Genomic DNA, 12690 nt, shown 5'->3' on the forward strand with positions numbered 1-12690 from the left:
GCAGGGAATTCTTTGAAACTTAAATACATGGAACTTGAAACTTTGTTGCTACGACTTACATGGGTGATGTAAAGGACACTTTTTCCTCCCATCAAAAACCACATACATATAAAAATCTAATGGGAGAGGGCAGGTTACCAGAAATTGGTCCGCTTCCTAATGGACTGTGGAACATCCTTGCAGATAGCTTCGCCTGCCTCCTTAAGGAGATGATCCATTGTTTCATAAGTTATAGACATTCTTACCACTTGTCTAGCTAACTGTCACTCATCCTAGAAGAGTGACTATTTGCAAGGTTGTTGTAGACATGAGGCATGTCCCTACCCCCCTTCCCGACGATACGACTTAATTCCAATTGGCCTTTTTATTAAGGTAAACAAGTGCAGGACTGGCTCCTATGAAAACAGAATCAGGACATGGCCATACTGTCTTTACATTTAACTCTTTACATGATACCAGGACTGGCTGAGGCACAGTGTTGAGTGTCAGCCATGGCCGTCATCTGGTCACTGTGCTATCATTTGAATAAGATGCTCAATTCACCGGCTTAACAATTTGGGTATTCCATTCCGTTGTATTCAGCAGCAAAATGGTTACATTCCCTCTAAAAAGACTACAAAATGCTACTTTATTTTATTTTTTTCAAAGAAAGGCTCCTGGCCCTTGCTGTGTCCTACCTCAAGGTAGGGCTCAAGGCACCAACTTGTTTCTTTCTGTTGTTCAGCAGTTCAGTTTCTGCTTTTTCATACAGGCAGATAGCTTAGTCAGATTTGCAGTTTGACCTGAAAGTCACTGACCGGCTTCCTCGATTTTCCCCCCATTTTAAATAGACAGCAGATGAGTACAGGAGTGTGTTTTGTTTTGGGTTTTTTTCCTAATTATTCTCTACATTCCCTGGAGTAAAAGCTAAAAATGAGCTGGATTTTTTTTTTTTTTTAATCATCAGCCTCCTGGAAAAGTTTTCTGATTTGTATGGAGCCAATTCAGGACCCAGCGGGTCCTCCTGATAGTTTCCTTAAACTCTCAGGAAGAGGGAACAGAGCCAATTCTTTGTGCTGCGCCCTTGTTCCCGCAGCACAAAGACTTGCTGCGCTGAGGATGAGGCCTTAGCAGCCAGGCCCCAAAGGAGCAATTTCTCAGCCACTGCGTGAAAGGGGAGAGTTAATCCTTTTAAAACAAACCCTTGTGAAGTAACTCCCCAGATATGAATATCAGGAACCTCTAACATTCTCACCTGGCATCTTAAAGACCAGTTGTTGACAAGAACAAGGGAGAAAGGGGTGTTGCGGGGCAGAGGGGGGAAAGAGTGCTTCAAGTTCCCAAATGAAAAGAGTGTTACATTGACAGAGATGATGTACAGCTCAACTCTGGCAAATGGTGTTGATCGAAGCTGGCAGAGGAATAAATTGTGCTTGTGTTTCCACTTTTGCTCCCATGGCCGAGTGCTGTTTTATTTAGTTGTTGACACCATCTTGAGGTACTAATGGATTTAAGGAGTCAAACTAAAAGAACATTTAGGGGAGGATCACAGCTGTCAACAGAAGCACAATCTACCGTCTTGCTGGCCATTGTGAAACATCAGCCAGTTGCCAGAGTTGAGTCATAGCACTTACATCAATGTTTAGCTATTTTACAACTTAGAACTATCGTATACTGTTGCAATGCATTATAATGTCCCCTTGTCTTTGTTTTCCCCAAGAACTAACCGCCTTGTTCATTTCTCTTAGGACAAGACCAGCGCTCTGAGCCTGAGCAATGTGGCAGGCGTTTTCTATATACTTGTCGGAGGTCTGGGGCTGGCCATGATGGTGGCTTTGATAGAATTCTGTTACAAATCACGGGCAGAGTCCAAACGTATGAAACTCACAAAGAACACCCAAAACTTTAAGCCTGCTCCTGCCACCAACACTCAAAATTACGCTACATACAGAGAAGGCTACAACGTGTATGGAACAGAGAGTGTTAAGATCTAGGGGTACGGTTAAGGTCTAGTAAACTAATCAGCTTATGCTACTGTATGTCAATCTCTTTTTCTTGTTGTCTTTCGGTTTGGTTTATTGTTTCAAGAATTGTCTATTCTTTGCAACCATTTGATTCTTTGAAAATAATGGTTGTGCTTTCTTGTCAGACAGTGGTGCTTTCCTAATAGCATAGTTGTAATTAAATTGTGGTCTGCGACCCAAAAGGAAAAAAAATTCTCTAGAGCAGCACCGTTCAGTGGGAATATTTGCAAGCCACATGTGAACCACGTGTGTAATTTTAAGTGCTCTTCTAGCCATTTTCTAAAGTAACACAAGCAAAATTAATTTAATGATATATTTCATTTATCCCAGTATATTCGAAGTATTATCATTTCAACTTGTTATCAATGTAAGAAGTGAATGAGGTGTTTTACGTTCTTTTCTTCATACTAATTCTTAGAAATCAGGGGTGTCTTTTATACTTATGGCCCATCTCAATTCACACTAGCCACATATCAAGTGTTCAATAGTCACATGTGGCTGGTGACTACCATATTGGACAGTGAAACTCTAGAGAAAGCAGCTCTCTGGAACTGATGTTAAAATGAGGACTGCAAATGGGGAGCTGCTACCTTGAGAAAGGTAGTGCTTCTATAGGGGTGTGGTGGATCTCTTAAGTATAAGCCTGAGACAATTTCTTTAATCTTTGAGTTCCTTTGTTGTCCCTTTCTTGGAACTGATGTTCATTGAGGTAAGTGTCTCCCAAAGGACAGTCTAGGTTCCCTGCTGCTGGCTGTTCCCAAATTCATACTTAAATGAACCTGACTGATGCCACCTTGATTCTGGCAGCTATAGCCAAAACTCACCAATAACTCAGACATGTTCAAAGGCAAGCTTGAGTTAGGATAACATCTCCATTCTGCAAGTGTTTAAGAGAAAATAGTTTTGTTACCTTCAAGTGCATCTGTCATCAGTAACACACCTATCCGAAGTGAACAGAACAATTAGCAACGTCGTAGCCCTTATTTTAGGTAGATTTTTGACCTCTTGAGTCAATGTCCATGTGTTTGAATTTCTACAAATGCATTTGTGTTTTGACCTCCTTATATTTCATGGTGCGGATCTAAATTCGGCCAATTTTTAAATAATATTTCATCCACATAAATCATTTGTCCTCACCATGGAAGGCAGTATCTTGTTTGATGAAGTTGCTGGTTGTTCTTTCCTGCTGCAGGCTGCAGCCTTTTGCCACCGACTAACCCACTAACAAAGTGTTCCCATTGCATTGTTGAATGGACAATACATGGATTCATCTGCAATTAGCATTGTTTGCATGCAAGCATTTCATGTTCCAGTGTGCTTAAAATATTTTACTCTTGAGTAGGTTATATAGGCCCATTACAATTGGGGGCATGTAATTTGCTTTCTCATAAGAGAGTACATGGGTGATTTCAGCCTAGCTTACTTATCCCAAATTCTGAGATATTGGCATCCAAAGAAATAATACACCTGAAATCTGCATATCAGTTTTCCAAGTGCTCTCACATCTATTGCCTCAGTTGAGGTAATGGGGCAGAAAATCTTTGCCCTTTCAGGTAACAAAGTGCCAGCCACATCAAATGACTTGCTCAAGGCCACACAACTAGGCAGTGGCAGTTCTGACTAGAACCCAGCTCTTCTTCCTCCTATAGCTGCATTCTTCACTAAACCATGCCACCGCTCTCTACGCACGGCCCGGTGTTCTCCAGAAACCTTGAAACCCCAGTGGGATCCTGTCAAATGGAGAGCAGATCCTAAGTCTGTGTCTCACTTCTTTACAAAAATGTCCTGAGAGACTTCACCAAGCCTCCATTTGCCCCCCTTCTCATGCATTTGACATGAGGGTGTATATTCAATCGCTCCTACGTTCCCCAAAAGGAAGCTTTCTGTAACAGGGCTTAGGGTCACACAGCCTCCAGACCCTCTTTATTATCAGCCATTCCATCTGAGAATCTGTGTCCCTGCTCCCCAACTCCTATAGCCTCAGTCTCTCAGTAAAGGCCCAGAGCAGTGCTTCCCTACTGGCAATGTGCATGTGAATCACCCGGGGATCTTATAAAAATGCAGGTCCTGAGGCAGCTGCTCTGGGATGGGGCCTGAGGTTCTACAGTTCTCACAAGCTCACAGCTCGTGTTGATGCTGGTCCAGGGAGTAGTAAGATTCTAGGGAAAGTTGTCTCAGAGGATGTAACTTAAGGAATTGAAGGAAGGGGGGAGGGAGAAAGGGAAGGAGAGTGAGAAAAAGACAGACAGACATAGAGGAGGGGAGAGAGGGAGAGAGGGAGAGAGGGAGACCAAACTGGGGTCAGCAATTTGGGCAGAATGCTACAGTCCTGAAGTGGAGGCCCAGAACATTAAACCTGGAGGAAGAGCATAAAAAATTAACTTGCCACAACTTCTGGTACTCTGGCTTTCCTTTCATCATCTTGGCTGATCCATTTTGTGAAGCAAAATTCGGGCTAACTGAGGCAAAAATCACACTCGAATAAACATCGATGCCAACGTGGTTACAGCCCAGTTAGCTAGCACCCTGGCAGTCATCCCTAGGATGAAAACCTGGGGAAAGCCTCTGCAAACAAGCCACTGCAAAGTTCAATGTCATCTTAGTGATGGCCAGTGTTACATATGAAGACAGTTTTAGGATAAGAAGGCCATTTTTTCCCCCTGTGAAAGTAGAAACTGCTTATTAAAAAAAAAAAACTAAAACTAAAAATGTTGATATATTTCAAAAGAACTGTCCAATTTATTTTTCAATTTGATTTCAGGAAATACCTAAAATAGGTAGTTTGGAGCCACGTTGGATTCTTTCTTATGAAGAGAGAAATGTGGACAGAGTGGCGTGAGGGTGCTGAGTTTGCCCATAGTGGAAAAGAAGAAAAAATGGCCTCATGAATTAATGACCAAGTTGATTCCTCCATATGGTGATCCTAGAAGGGTTGGGATAAGCATTTGTACTATGGATATTGTTCTGGGCCTGAAAGATATAGGAATCCATGGTGTAGTACCATTGATCTGAGAGAATGTGGGATATATTCTGCTCTACATGGCTTCACTTCTCCTTTCTGAGCAGGGACACCTAAAGAGCAAATGTCTGTTTAATAAATGATGCCAAGAGATCATCAATGGTGCCCTTAGGAAGGATGGATATATGTGTAAATATGTAGGTCATGGAGGGAAAGACAAGGAGGAAAACCTCAGAGGATGCCAGAAAAGACCTGACATGTGTCAGTCGAGGCACAAAGCAGGCTGAGCAGGAAATAGAAACCTCTCTGCTGGCCTCAGCCAGTGTGGTGATGTAACGTTAGGGGAATGTTGGTCTTCGTTCATTCATCTTTTATTTCCCAAGAAGTTCTGGAATATCTCCTAGTGACTTCTGACTTGTTACCTAGTTATTAGGTTTCCAGTTCTCTGAGTTGGCCTAGATCTGTCAGGGTCTATTCAGGGGCGCAGAGATGGAGAAGCACCCTGAGATTTTACTTTTTTTGCTATTATCAGAGCCAGCCTTAGGAGTTTATGGTACCAGTAATTCTTCAGGAAGAATGACTCAAGTGCAAATCAGCTGCAAAAATATGATCTAGGTGGAATCTGGTTAACAAAAAGACATCCTTGAAAGAGAAGGGGGTCATCGCTCATTTGCCATGACTGAGAGTCGAGTCCGGGTTATTGGACTCATTGTGGGAACACACGCCTCAGATCCAGCGCCCACTGGGGAGCAGACGGCCTCTTGATGACCTGCCACCTGTTTGGGTTACTGACCACCCACTGGAAGTGGGGCCCCCAGGATGCCTGGGCAGGTGACCAACCATCAAGCGTTCCAGATTCACTGCACCCTAAGGCTGACTCTGCTCATTGTTTTAAGAAATTCTTTCCCATTTCCTCATTGCTGTTCAGAACTACTTCTGACTTCTTTGGTTTCTTCAATATTTTTGAAATCCTTCTTAATTTCAAGACCTCAAAATGCCTGAGGTTAAGGAAAAAGGTTTCCATTTTTCCTCTAATACAGTTCTGTTTAGTGTTCCTAGAAAATATTAACTTTGTTCATGCCGCCCGTTTCAAAAGAATCGATTTTCCTTCTGCAGCCATAGACATTCTTGTTGGGGAAGTGTTCCTGCTTTAAAGAGTTCATCTTATGTTAAGTGGAAAACATATTCTAGATAACTGAGATGGTGATGTTCCTTGTCCCCAGAGGACCTTTCCTCCAGTGGTAATATTTCATCTACCCCCATTTAAAAACAGGAAACAGAGGCATTGAGAGATTAGGTGGCTTTCCCAAAGTTATGCAGGTGGGAAATGACATCCCATGGCCAACAGAGAGAGAAGAGCGTTGATCTTTCTGTCATAGACATAAGCTTTCCCCAAACTTCTGAGATAGATATGACTCTGGACCGTAGGGATTCCAAGGAAGCCGTTTACCCACTTCCATGTCAGTCTTATTCTGCTTCTTTGGGGCTTTTGGCCTTCAGATGCATCTTTGACATTCTTCTTACAGATACTTTTATTCCAGGGCCAGTGGTAGATAATGATCATGTCATTCCTTTGGGATAAAATTCAGTGTTAGCTCATGAGAAAAAGAAGGGTCCCACTAGTGTAGAGGGAAAGGATGGAGAGGATGGATGTGAGCTTGAAAAGGAGGCATGAAAGTGGCCGTAAGTTTTCAGAGTTGGGGGCAAATGAACTCCCTGCACTAGTTAATGCCTCCAAAAGGAGGGCAGCATCAACGTCTCAATCAGGCCCATAATATCAGGGCAAATACCCCCATGGAAGCCAGTCCCCTTCGTGGGTATCACTGTTCTGGCCTCTTCCTGGAATGTGCTGTCTCTTTACAGTCCATGTGCTATTCTCTGACTTTAATAACTAAGGTTGTAGATATGGAGAGAAACAAGCTGTCGCCTTTCTGGCAATGAGCAGCAAAATTTCTTCTCACAGTCAAATGGATTTCAATTGAGCAAGCCATAGAACACTGCTTCCACTCTGTCCTAGGTAAACAGTCCTCTGTCACAGGTTCTGCCATCAGAATACATTCTACAGTGTCATTGTCCTGAGTATCTATATTGAAATGCCACAAAGGCTTTCTAGTATACCTACACCCTAAGTGATTAATGCTTTTTGAGTTAGACTTCATGCAATGCCCGTGTATTCCTTGGTACAATGCATAGTAAAAAAAAAAAAAAAAAATGAACCTAATTTAACCTATTGCAAAGCATTTGCTTCAAGTGAAAGAATTTAAACAGACCTGTTGGCTAAAGCCAGTCAAGCAGGGTGCAGCCTCACAGATGCCAGTGTAAGAAAACAGCCGTGGTTTTTGTCCAGGATAGACTGAGCCATAGTAAACTTCGATTCCCAATAGAAAGCCCATTCAAATTTAAATTTCCCCCTTGCCTTTGCAGATCCCTTCCCACTGGAGGCAAGTGACCAGAGGAATCACCGAAAACGTGGCTGCTTCAAGGATCCTGAGCCAGATTTCACTCTCCTTGGTGTCGGGCATGACACGAATATTGCTGATGGTGCAATGACCTTTCAATAGGAAAAACTGATTTTTTTTTTCCTTCAGTGCCTTATGGAATACTCTGAGACTCGCGACAATGCAAATCATCATTGAAATCTTTTTGCTTTGCTTGAAAAAATTAAAATAAAATCAACAAAAAAATGGACATGCAAGATTCCAGTATGCGAAAACTAATCTTATTTTAAAAAAGTCAATTCAACAAAAGCCATTCTTTGATACCACTGCACAGTATACAAACACCATGTTCTTTAACACACACACACACACACACAGACAAATTTAAAATTCCAATTCAGCAAATCGGCCCATCTTAGCTAAAATAATTAATTCCTCCTGATTTAAAAAAAAAATCTGACTCCCTGTCTGGGAGGACAGACTGGCATTTCTTCTAGGATCTGCTGACCAGATGTTTTTGGTATTTCCTGTTGGTGGTGATGTTCTGTGCACCCTATTTCCTTTCAACTTTGCTGAAACGTGTATATCTTTAGAATGTAAATGCAACACTTAAGAAAATTGAAACACTTTGGAAAAGGGACTGAACAGTGACTTCTGTGTTTTGAAATGGTTTTGTGAAAATGCTTTGCTAACTTCCCACTCGATGAAGGGATTCACATAGCTTTCAAAATTGACTTGTGTGTAGCAAGGGACGGGCACTATTAGGCATACCTCTCGGTGCTTTCCTAAAAACGGATCCCAGGGCTTTCTGAGAAGCCTGGAATTTCAGCTCACAGATCTGTTTTTCTTGCTTCAGTGTGCATTTTAAGTCAAGATAGCTGAGTATTTAGCATTGAGGTGAGGGAAATGCTGCCGAGACTCCCCAATGTGTTTAGAATATCTCTCTCAGAAACAACACTGTGTTTAGCTCCGCTTTCTCTGCTAAGTATGCCTTTCAAGCGTACACCACGGGGACAGGACCGCGTTGCAAGGCGGGCCAGTGGGTTCAGACCACAGTTCTCATCTGACTTTTACTCTTGCTAGGTCTGTCTTAACAGCTGTTGCCTGTGATTGCCCATGGCTCTCCGTCAGACTGCATGTGTCCTTTTCTAGTTTGCAAAGACTAAAATGCATTCCCAAACCTACTGCTAAACCGAGGGCCTCAGCATCATTCCCAGGTCCATGCTTGGAGCAGTCTCTCTGCTGACTCCGAAGATCGCTCCACTGCTCCACGGGCTATCAAGTAACTAACTGCGTACCTGCCATTGGCATCATCAGAACAGTCAGAGGAAATAGTCTCCGCTCACTAATTACCTCCGATATAACAACGTATGCTTTCTGTATTTCAGTAGTTTGCTCTCATCAGTGACGTGCATTGGGAAGTTTCCAGACAGTAAAAACTGGGAGCTCAAATTCATTTCCCAAGTGTGACCCTTAGATGCTTTAGTTGACTTGCTGCACATTCGCTCGTCTTCAGAAAAGAAAGGTACAAGTCTCATTTCCAACGAAATGTTTCCGGAGAAGTGTAATATAAACTTTCATTCCAAAAATTGTGTCATAAGCAAACGACTCACCTGTCAAATTTTAAATGATATTGAACAAAAAAGGAAAGCTGTTGTGTTTTTGTTTTGTTTTCACGAAACTGTGATTTTTCAACTTCTGAATGCTATGATGTCCCAGCGCGGAAAGCTAACCAACCTACACACAAACTTCTCATAGGCACTGTTTAAAGAGAAGTGGATGTTAGTTGACTCAAATCAATTTTTCAGAGAGGAAACTTCACTAGGAATGAAGAGGCGGGTAAACTGGTTTGTTATTTTTTAAAAACTTGCATGTTTAAAGAAACATTGATTGCTTCAGATTTCTGCTACTAACTTCAAGCTACGGGAGTTTGGCGGTAGTCACTTGAAGATTTTTTTTTCCAATTATTTTCTTTTTGTTGTTAAAGCTGTACTTCAGTGAACAGAAACATTGCCAAGCAAACTAATGGCCATAAAAGCGTAAATTGCATGTGTGGGCATAAATTACGGAGCCTCATTGCCATGAGGTATTGTACAAAGTTTTAATACATTTTGTAAATAAAATTGTAAAGAAAGAATTGTTTCTGGGCTTTGACTCTTTAAACTTCCCTTGGATGCAGGTGCCAGGAAGTTATTAGTCACCAATTTACTTCCCACCAGAAGCCTTACCAATGATGTACAGTCACGTTACTGGCGATCTTCACAAAGGATTATGCCTCTCCCCACCCCAACTGCAGGATCACCACCAGTGATCATCTCTTCCACCCCTTGGGACCCTCTCCTCAGACATTTGCCTTGACCCTAACCCTGATCTCCCATCCTCCCATTGCCAGATCTGGCCTCCTGAGGAAGTGCCCAAACTCAGGATTGATGATCTTCAAAAACACTTCTAATTGCTTTCCCATGTCATTACAAGTATGTGTCCTAGTCCTCTTAGTTAATTGGCTCCATTCTGTGCTGCTGCCTTCATTACTGATAATAACCTAATGTCCCAGTGGAAAATCTTTATTCCACCCAGGGCCACTGATCTAGAGCGGAGAAAGAAATCCTGAATTTAGGATTATACTTGATCTTAGAATGTTTCTGAGAGAGAAACAAAAGGCTAATGATCTAATCTGAATTATATATACTGAACATGGAATATAGTTTTATCCAACAAATAAAGCAAGTGTTTAAATACAGACCAGTTTTAGATGATGATCACCAAAGAAAACAGGGGGTAATGATAGGAGAAAGAGAGGGGATAATTTGAAACTAAACCAGAAAGGAAGAAGAGTGCAGCTGAGATGCTAGGAAGATACAGATATCTGGGGTTAGGGAGTTAGGGAGCAAGGAACACAAGGCCTTGGTGAGAGAAAGATAGGAGCGGGAAAGGAAAACTCTCAGAAGATTAGGAAGTGTAGGCTGATATAAACACGATGCAGTCAATTTGGCCTGTAGGCTTCAGCATATTACTATCATTTTCACTGTCCTCTGAAATGCCATGTATCTGGTGAAACACTCACACTTTATAACTCTTCAACTGCTTTCCTTTTCTTTGATTGGGACACCTGTAGCAGTCCCCCAGAAGAGAATGATTCTCTAGGGAGCAGATTCAGTGAATAGATTACAGCAGTGGTCCCCTTGATGGCTGCTGAAATCAGTTCAAGTACCAAATGTCTCCAAATCTTACAAAATAACAGATTTCTATTTTAACAGGAACTCCAGTTCCTTTCCTCAAAGGAGAAGTTCATCTCAGGTGCTGTGGCAGACGATAGTGAAGCACAACTTGGGTTTAAGTGGGCTTTGAGTGTTTTTCTCCTGGGAGGAAGGGAGAAGCAAGAGGTGCTTTCAGCCTTTCTCAAGTTAGACCATAGGTAGCTATATATCTTGCTTACACATAGGATCAGACTCGCCAACCAGGTCTGCCAAAAAGTCTTTGACCTTCAGATGTCACACTCCCCCTGTGCACAAGAGGAGAATGCCTCTTGGTCTCTGCATTGGTTTTCCTGCCCTGTTAACACTCACATCTGATCACACTCTGTCTATAAGACAGTCTCCAAACAGGAAGGGCAAATGTAGTTAAGGAAACCTTGGTAGGATCGTGGAAGAAATGGTCCTATAAATCACCTTCCTGGTATTGGGTGGTGAGAAAGGGCCAACTGTGACTTGGGAAGATGAACATAGAAGAGGATGAGAACAAATGGAGAAGCAAGAAGCAAAACCATTATTCCTCAGAGTCCAGACTCAGTGAAGCAGAAGATGCACTGACATGTTGTCTCATAGGGTCATAAACCACCAAAGCCTATTATCAGTTGGAGAGTTTACTTTCAAAATCTGAGCCAGCTGTCCAGCTACTCATGGCCATACCCCTCCCCTCGTATCCTCACCCTATTGGACTGGGCTTCCTGGGCATCTGTTTATCATCAGATCACTTGGCAGATATAAAACTCAGCAACAATATATCTGCATTCAGTTGTGGGAACACACAGAACTTAACGTCCCATCAGGAAATTTCTTTTGAATCTGGGGTTACTGGGAGGACTTAACAGTATCACCCCTATCGATCTAGACTAAAGAAAAGGCAAGGTCGGGCTTCCCTGGTGGCGTAGTGGTTAAGAATCCACCTGCCAATGCAGGGGACACGGGTTTGAGCCCTTGTCTGGGAAGATCCCACATGCTGCGGAGCAACTAAGCCCGTGCACCACAACTACTGAGCCTGCACTCTAGAGCCCGCGAGCCGCAACTACTGAGTCCACATGCCACAACTACTGAGCCCACGTGCCACAACTACTGAAGCCTGTGCACCTAGAGCCCATGCTCCGCAACAAGAGAGGCCACCGCGATGAGAGGCCCGTGCACCACAATGAAGAGTAGCCCCTGCTCAACGCAACTAAAGAAAGCCCGTGTGTAGAAACAAAGACCTAATGCAGCCAAAAATAAATAAATAAATAAATAAATTTATGTTAAAAAAAAGGCAAGGTCTTGGAAGAGAGTGGTTGGTGGCACTGAGAATTAATGAAACTTGCCTCCAGGCCTGAATGTGAAAGAATGAGGTTGCTAGGAGACTTCCCTTACATCTAAGACTAAGGATCATGGACAAACCATTTATATTCAGTGAAGATGGTGCAACTGGACTTTCTCAGAAGGCTCCCTGGGAGGGCACTGTTGTTAGGACAGGATGGAGGACGGTATTAGGAGTGTCTGCCATTGTCCCAGCCTACCGCCACTTTCTTAGCATCCTCAACACTTGAGAGTTCACAGACCATTTGAATAGACAGGATACTCAAGTGCTTTGACGGCCATTGTTGTCCTTGTAACCAAACATCACCTGGACAAGACGGTTGGGGGAGAGCCTACACTCTCTTCCTCTCCTCTCCAGGCTCCTGACCTCAAGGGCCTGCAGTCTCTGCAGCAAGGTAGATGATGACTAGAAAGAATCTACGTCCATCCATGCCCGATCCTGTGCTCAGAGAAAGAACTAGAAAGAGCCCCAAATGAAGACTTTCCCTCTGCCCCTTCACCTGGATTTGCACTTCCTAATGTAATCAGGTAGAATCTAACTGAATTTCTCTTTGTGCCTCAGAAGCTGTGAGCCTTTTGAACTAAGGAGTCACACTGGCCCCTATTAGCCTCTAGCTGTTGAAAACCTCAGAATGACCACTTTCCTGCCAAACTGCCCACCCTCCAAGCAGGAGGTATTTGCTTATTTACTGACTCACGATGCCCTAGCTATAAAAGTGTAAAAGAAC

General features: G+C 42.9%; 1 protein-coding gene across 3 annotated transcripts in view; it reads left to right on the forward strand.

Annotated features, from left to right (window-relative positions):
• GRIA3 (glutamate ionotropic receptor AMPA type subunit 3) overlaps window positions 1-12317 on the forward strand; it is a 296361-nt gene extending 284044 nt beyond the window's left edge. For 2 of the 3 annotated variants that reach the window (XM_082377107.1, XM_082377105.1), the window contains exon 15: window positions 1728-12317. In XM_082377107.1, the coding sequence (XP_082233233.1) occupies window positions 1728-1973 (246 nt within the window). In that variant the 3' untranslated portion in view covers window positions 1974-12317. The remainder of the gene's footprint in view (window positions 1-1727) is intronic. The other variant, XM_082377106.1, reaches the window with a different exon arrangement.
• Window positions 12318-12690: the final 373 nt, after the last annotated feature.

This window comes from Balaenoptera borealis (assembly GCF_965194805.1).
Source record: "Balaenoptera borealis genome assembly, chromosome: X".
NCBI lineage: Eukaryota > Metazoa > Chordata > Mammalia > Artiodactyla > Balaenopteridae > Balaenoptera > Balaenoptera borealis.